The sequence below is a fragment of the Phoenix dactylifera genome, chromosome 1, assembly GCF_051530095.1.
Source record: "Phoenix dactylifera cultivar Ajwa chromosome 1, Ajwa_hap1_PhDact_Kaust_v1.1, whole genome shotgun sequence".
Taxonomy (NCBI): Eukaryota; Viridiplantae; Streptophyta; class Magnoliopsida; order Arecales; family Arecaceae; genus Phoenix; species Phoenix dactylifera.
In genome coordinates, this window is record NC_143190.1 from 35,330,526 (window position 1) to 35,338,530 (window position 8,005).

General features: G+C 39.9%; 1 protein-coding gene across 1 annotated transcript; it reads right to left on the minus strand.

Annotated features, from left to right (window-relative positions):
* Positions 1–3,243: 3,243 nt before the first annotated feature.
* LOC103707197 (uncharacterized) lies at positions 3,244–7,401 on the minus strand. The gene is made up of 4 exons (XM_008791600.6): positions 6,817–7,401; positions 5,278–5,423; positions 5,081–5,191; positions 3,244–4,079 (listed from the first exon to the last, which is right to left on the minus strand). Exons 1-4 carry the CDS (start codon positions 7,343–7,345, stop codon positions 3,495–3,497), a joined length of 1,371 nt encoding a protein of 456 aa, XP_008789822.4. The 5' UTR covers positions 7,346–7,401; the 3' UTR covers positions 3,244–3,494.
* Positions 7,402–8,005: the final 604 nt, after the last annotated feature.

Consider the following 8,005-nt stretch of genomic DNA (forward strand, 5'->3'; position numbering starts at 1 on the left):
AAGGTACGAGTTCTGCAACTCCTCAAGATACGTTTTCTCCACCTTCGTTGGGTTTCCATTCTCCTCCTTCGGTTTAGGTCGTCGGATCCATCGAACCCCTCAAAGCCCAGCCCTTAGGAGGAGGGGGAGGAGGAGAGATGCTGGAAGTTGGGCCCTCCGCCGGAGGAGTCGTCATCGATCTCGAGGTACTGCTACTAGAGATCATCATCTTCTTCCATGGGGAGTGGCTCGAGTGGGGGTTTGCAGAAGGATGGGATCATGGGAGGAAGAGAGTAGGGCCTGCTGCCCGGCTATAGAGAGGGATTTGAAATTTTGCATAGGCCATGGAGAACGAGATGAGAGCCCCCAAATTTTTTTTTATTAAACGGATCGAGTCGGGTTACCCGTTCAATAAATAGGTCGGTTCATGTTGTAATTTTCTTGACCTGTTTAATAAACAGGTCGGTTTCAGGTTTATAATTTTCTGACCCGACCTGCATCTGACCCGACCCGTTTATATCTGACCCGACCCGATTGCCACCCCTAAAGGCTGGCGTACAAAGGTATAGTTTCGCATCATCATCAAATTTTTTTATTTTTTAAAATTTTAAAAATTTATTTTTTAAAAAAATTAAAAATAAAAATATGTTTGGTATAATTAATTATTTATATAAATATAAATAAAATGATGGTGATCGATGTAGTGGTAATGGTGGTAAAGACAATGGAAATTATAGCAGTAGTGGTGGTGGCGGCGGCGACAATAAGAATGCTACCAATGTGGTGATGACGGTAGTGGCGATGAAGTTAGTGATGATATAGTAATAGCCGCAATAATAGTGGTGAGGTGGTTTGGCAAAGGCTATGAAGATAGTGGTAGTTTAGTGAAGATGGTATGGTTAGCGGCCGTAGTTATAATGGTGGTGGTCATGGTGGTAGTGGAGTAAATAGCAGTAATAGGGATGGAGACGGTGGTGATTACGATGGCAGCAATAAGAATGCTACCAATGTGGTGATGACGGTAGTGGTGATGAAGTTAGTGATGATATAGTAATAGTAGCAATAATAGTGGTGAGATGGTTTGGCAAAGGCTATGAAGATAGTGGTAGTATAGTGAAGATGGTGTGGTTAGCGGCGACCTCAGTTATAGCAGTTGTACTCATAGCGGTAGTGGAGTAAATAGCAGTAATAATGATGGAGACGGTGGTGATTGCGATGGTGGAAATAAGAATGTTACCAATGTGGTGACGACGGTAGTGGTGATGAAGTTAGTGATGATATAGTAATAGTAGCAATAATAGTGGTGAGGTGGTTTGGAAAAAGCTATGAAGATAGTGTAGTATAGTGAAGATGGTGTGGTTATCGGCGACCGCAGTTATAGCGGTGGTGGTCATGGTGGTAGTGAAGTAAATAGCAGTAATAGTGATGGAGACAGTGGTGACTATGGCGGCAATTGTAGCGGTCGAGACAATGGTGGCGTTGACAGCAATGACAATAATATAGAGGTGGTGCCAATGATGGTGGTAAAAATATAAATTTTTATTTTAAAAATAGTAAAAAATAAATTACTTAGTTTCTATTTTCTTATAAATAAAAATAAATTTAAAAATAAATAATAATAATCTCAGATACACGTCATGTCTCAATTTTTATAATTTTTAAAAACTTGAAATAACGGAACTATAATAACGGCTGCTCCAATCGGAAAAGGATGAAATGGGTTAGTTATTGGATTGACAGCCTTCAGGCAGGAAGAAATCCTGCATGAAGATACACAACGGAAATAGCATTGTCGTGCAAATGGTTGGAAGTGCCACTTCCCGTTTATTTATTGGCAATTATTGGCAAGAAAAGCCCCTATTGAATGAAGAGAAGGGTAACAAAGATTAGTACTTAGAAAGAGCATGAGAGTAAGCGAATGCACTAAAGAGAGTCAATGATACCAACAATTTATGGAGATGTTCTCTTTAAGAAATTTTGTTGCATCCCTTTAGACAAATATAGAAATCCTCCATGAAAAATAGAGAGCTAATTTATCACAACTCAAGATCTCATCCAAAATGGTTAGCCGGAAGGTATTATTTGGGTTATTTGATCCGTATGAGTACCCAAGATCTCCTCGGCGAATAACCGATGTGGGACTAAACACACGCCAGTATGGATCCTCACATACTTCCCCTGTTCAAACCCTGACGTTCTCGTCAGGCTAAAGGGTTCAAATCCATTCAAATCTAATCGCAAACACCACGATAGGCCCATGGTCAGCCTCCATAAATCCGGCTGCAATGTCTCCTAGTCCATATAGGCTATGGGCCGAGTTCGCTCTGATACCATTTGTCACAACTCAGAATCTCCCCCAAAATAGCTAGCCGAAAGATATTATTTAGGTTCCTTGATCTCGTATAAGTACTCAAAATTTTCTCGGCGAATAACCGATGTAGGACTAAACACACGCCAGTATGGGCCCTCACATAATTAATAGTTGTTTGGAATGGCACCAACTATGTTTCAGATCACCTTGGTGGACAATCGCTATGGATTGAAGGGGACAAAACAACTGTTATCCAGTGTGACCGTCTTTGGCTCGTTTCTTCTCCCAGCGGTACCCCCAGGCACATCTCGACTTATATACTGTTAAAGGAAATTGGGCAATGGATTGGCTGGCCAATTATGCCTCATCAAGCTCCTCTTAAGGTTTCTCGGACTGCTGACATGTGGCTCACGCTTTTTCTTGCCACCCCCACCCTCAAAAAAGAAAAAAAATAAACAAGGAGACCGGCAATTCTAAAGAACTTATTTCTATTCATTAACGAGCTTTTATTTTATTCATCGTGTATTTATTGCTTTATCAATTAAGTCTTCTGTAAGCATGTGTTGAGTGTGCAAAACTAAACTTCACAAGCCACCAAAATTGCAATGCACAATTTTTGTCAATAGAAAGAAAAGGTAATCCAACAGCAGCTAAAAGATTATAAGATGCATGCAAGGAGTTATAGAAGCCATTTGAACTTCTCAATGAAAGCGCAAACTGCCAAATAGACTGCCGCGGAAGTCTGCAAGCCTGACCACAGGGATTTAGTAAGAACTTAGTTATTTGATTTATATGTTGGTTGAATTGTCTTGTAAAATCGTTTAATTAGATCTCCACCTAGACACCTAGGAAAACATAGATTTTTGCTTGAAGTTCAAGTCATCCATTACAGCACTTTAAAAGGTGAATTTGTTTTGCAAGACAATGTAGTTATCTTTGCCAAGGTAGTATCATTGTGACAGAAGAACACTGTAAATTTGTATGGTTAATTACAGAATGTCAACATCGACTAGAATTCCACCCAAAATGTCCACTTCCATAATTGAAGTAACAGGATTATCCACAATTCATCCTATCTGTTTTTCACCTAGTCTGATAACGATAAGAAAGAAGGGGGAAAAACAGTGCACATAACAAAATGCTGCACATCATTGCATCAAACTAGCAGCCTCAGCAAATTCCGTAGCTTGGCATTCTTAAAATGTCACAAGCGGGAGATATTTAAGAGCAGACCATAGTGATCACTAGGCAAAACAGGAAGCACCAGCTTCTGGAACTCTTTCTTAACCTTTTTCTCTTTACAATAGGTAAGCCCTGGTATAGCCTCCATCCCAACCATTTGGATGCTATTAAGCTTAAAGTCCTGCAAGCTGCAAATGAACCGATCTAGTCTCTTTTGCAATGTCCGGTTGCCTGATAACATCTGATTGGCTTTAGTGTCGTATGTCCAACCACTTTCTCCAGGCCTTAACTCCATCCAAGCATCAATCCACCCATCAGGAAGAGGAAAAGCACCATCCAACTTGTCATCCCAGTTCATGTCACCTCCAAATATAACATTGGGCGAGTCTTTGAGAAGATTGAGGAACTCTTTTGCCTGAGCTACACGTTCCTTGCTGTACATCTGATCCCATCGGGGAGGGGCAGGACAGGGACTCTCAAGATGGCTTGTAGCAATGACCAACTTCATGCCTCCTCCAGCATCAATATCAGCTAAACATAACTCTCTTCCCATTATGGAATTGGTGAATGGTTTACATCTGAATGCTTTCACAGGCAATCTACTCATCTGTGGTAAATTCAGACCAGAATTTTTCTTTAGATATTTTAAAAATAATTCTCTTCACAAATGAAACAGCAATGAAGAATGTTAAGCGTGAAACATGACGGCCTGACGGAATTGCAAGGACTACAACAGATATCCCTTGAGGTTGTAACAGGTAATGCTTGATAGGCATTATTGGTGAATAAGAATACACTGACCCAACTATCATCTTTCAAGATTCTTCTCAGAGAAATTCAAGAAGAACCAAAGAATTCTCGCAGAAAATAAAATGCTAAAAGAAAGAATAAAATGAATTTAGAACAAAGAAAGGATAATGCTAACAGAAAAATGACCACATAATTTGATGCAAACAGCATGTTGACGAAAATGACGTTTCACAAATGAAAAAGAAATAACTAAATATTCACAAACATAAAAGCAACTGGCGAAGAGATAAATGCAGAACAAATATAGAAATCAGATATGCAACATATGGGGAGCTAGCCATTATGAAGATCCAGTTCTATACATGTTCTATACATCAAACTTTTCCAAGTTTGAGTTCTTACTAGCAATTCTAAACTTAATTTGTTTGCATGTTTATGCATGTATGCACGTTTAGAGCTTCGAATTTGTATGATAAAGCTTCATACTTCATAAAGAAATGAGTTAGTGCATCCTGCAAGTCATGGTGTGGGGAAACATCATAAGTTAGTCTTCAAAGAGTACAATCAACAATGAGACAGATAGTAGTAAATGTGCATATTTTTGCTCCTTTCTCATATTCCAATATTAGTATAAGAATATGCAAATAAACTGAGAACCGATTATATCATATGTTCTTGACTAAACAAGCATACACTCAAGAGACCAATTTACTGAATAAGGTCAAAGATAGATGGAGGAATGAATAAAAGAAAAGACATTTATGCTATGCCAATGGGCTTTTTCTTTTCTTTTTTTTGGATGATGACATGCCAGTTGGCTAGAATGACATTTCTGCAGGATCAATATGGCAAGCAAACCTGCATGCAGAAATAAGGTCTCTCAGCTGCCACCTTCTGTGCCACTGAACATTTATATTCTTTCCACCAGTTTGCATTTTGAAAAATTCCATAAATATTTGGTGTGACCTCCTGCACAATGTTATTCATGGCTATAAATGAATACTGCTGCTGTAATGACACATGTTAGGATAAAACACACCTAATGTAAGACAGACCTGAAAGCAAATGAAATCAGGTGAATGTTGCTGAATAAGGTTGCCAAGGGATTCCATTCTTCTGGACACTTCAAGGTCTTCACGGAACCAAACATTATAGCTCAAAATCTTTAACACACTTGTGTTTGAAATGAGATCAGCATTCTCTGTAGTACAGGGCACAAAAGGATTCAAATTTAGCAGGTCTGCTAATCTCCCAAATAAATATATTAAAAGAAGAACTATTTAGCCGGGAAACAACTAATTGAACTGCCATATCTTCACTCCTGCCCGCCCGATTTTCAATATTTTACATGCCAAGAAGAAGATCATGGTTTCAACATGTATACAGAAAATCCTGTCTGAATTGTGTTCCACCATGGAGGATAGAGACCAAGGCTAGTGACAGTGCAAATGCCTAATATCATGTTCTAAACATTTTCCTTAAGATTCAGGTTTGCAGCAGAAAAAAATATCTCTGACCGCATAATTGTATTTCTTCATAAATTGTATCAAAAGAAATTCTCAATCAATAGATCCATCATATAACAATATAGAATGAAAGAATTCTTCAATAACCAGCCGACGCACTCAATGCATCTGAGCTGATATCTTGTACAAAGAAAAGGAAACAATCACACTTCCAACCTCTTTATTATGACTCCATTTTGTCCATCAGCTATGAGCAAAGGAATAGTAAATGCGTGAGGAGAAAAGATTTAATAGACTGCTTGAAAAGGATTGCCTTTGTTCCTTTATTTTTCTCTTACGAAGAAAAACTGGAGTACTTCAAAATTATTCAGAATTATAGCTAATGAAAGATCTAGAAAGATCTAGCATTTAAGAAATTGGTGCCATGAATTTTCTATTTACAAAACCAAATGATTTTTCCCCTTCCTTTCAAATGTTCTAGAACATTAAGTATAGTAGACATGCTTTAGCTAAGCCTCTCTTTCAATTATGAAATACTACCTTACAAACTCATGAATAAGCATGGCGATCAACAAATAAAGTATGCAATTGTAGAAATCAAGGCTTGGAGAACATGAGAGAGTTGAGAGATAGACAACTACAAAATTTGTTTCTACAACTCTATCTCGAGTAAACAAGGTGTAAACAAAATGAAAATGAACGAAAATAAGGAGAAAAGTTTAATGATGCAGAAAATCATGAAGCCTGAAGGCCATAAGAATACTGGCAAAATAAAATTGGATGCAAGACAGAAACCATAAAACTGTAAGAAGACAATGGAAACCGTAAAAGAGAGCTCGGAGAATTTTGAATCCAAAAGAACACAAGAACTTTTGTCAATAAACAAGTTATATAGGAGCAATTGAGAGTTGAGACTATTCTGTCCTTCGTGAAGACCCTAATTTTATCAGAAATCAAAGGAATATTCATCCCCATTTTCCCCAAACCCTTATCTTGGCAGCCAAACAGCAGGAAACATACATGAAAACCTAAAAGCAATGCTCAGCGAATCTCAAGCAAAACTTCATCTATAACGGATCCAGGCACAGGAAAGACAAAAAGAAAAGGAAAAGGGGCACGAGACCCAACCTGAGACCGGGGAGGGCACCACATCCTTCCTCGCTGCCTTTTCGTCGCGGCGGTCGGATCCACCAGGCGCCGGTCCTCGACGCTTGCTGCCGCAGCGCTGGAGGGGGAGGAAGACGGAGCCGATGGAGGGGTTGGAGAGTTCATCGGGCTCAAGATCCAAGTCAAGAAACACGGAAGATGGCGCGGACCTGGTGCCACCACACATCTCGCAGGAGGCAGCGCCGGAGGGGTTGGAGAAGGTACAGGCACGGCAAGACCATCGGAAAGCAAAAGAAGAGGAGGAGGAGGAAGAGGAGGAGGAAGAGGAGGGCGAGGCGGCGGAAGGAGAAAAGGAAGGAAAGAGGCAGATCTGGCAGTTGTATTTCTGGGAGGCAGGGTTGAGGAAGGTGCACTTGGAGCAGGCCCAAGATGCCATCTTTCTATTCTTCTTCTCGGGGCTTTGCTTTTGCCTTGGAGACTCAGACGGCGAGGACACGAAACGAAGGAATAATAGAGGGCGGAGAGGCCGGAAGCGGGCGGCGAGAGCCATTTTCGAAACGGAAGCACGAGGGTCGGGTTCGGGGAAGTTCGCCCGCCCCAAACTCTCATCAGGACCGGCTTCGATGGAGTTATTTTATGCGGTCGCTCGCATGGAAACCAGATTTACACCTGTTTGGGGATATTTCTGGGTAAACGTAGATGTGCTTGGTCGGCAGTGATTGAACCCGAGTCATTGTGAAATATTTTGTTTTGAACCCATCATAATTTAAGTCTGTTGATTTTTTGGCTTGGTAGTTGTGTACTCCATCATGAGCTTATACGAAGGAATATTTTCTTTGAATTTATTTTAGCTGCACTTATCTACATGACAGATCTATATAGAACTGTCTCCTTCTCAGTAATAGCTTAGCATTGTTATTAAGCTTGAGAGATGGAATGAAAACCAGTTGTTGAAACCCAAAGGGCGATGTGCATCACATGATTACTTCCATAATCATGGCATCAAAAAGTTGTCAAAGAGTGTGATTCTTCAAATTCTAAGGAGGAGATGACAATATTGTGAAGCCAATAGACAGAAATGTGAAATCTTGCTGAAAACGTCTCTCCTAATATTTTTGGATCTTTCCTAGTATACAAAGACTGACTGCGAAAACTTTTGTATCGAGCTTGCTATTGAATTTATGCTGATCTGTTAACAATGCTCGCCACA

Coding starts and splice junctions, on each gene's coding strand:
- LOC103707197 (XM_008791600.6), bottom strand. CDS start 7,345: ATGGCTCTCGCCGCCCGCTTCCGGCCTCTCCGCCCTCTATTATTCCTT. Junction 5,424..6,816: donor GGTGCCCTCCCCGGTCTCAG/GTTGGGTCTCGT, acceptor CCTGTACTACAG/AGAATGCTGATCTCATTTCA. Junction 5,192..5,277: donor CTGATTTCATTTGCTTTCAG/GTCTGTCTTACA, acceptor AACATTGTGCAG/GAGGTCACACCAAATATTTA.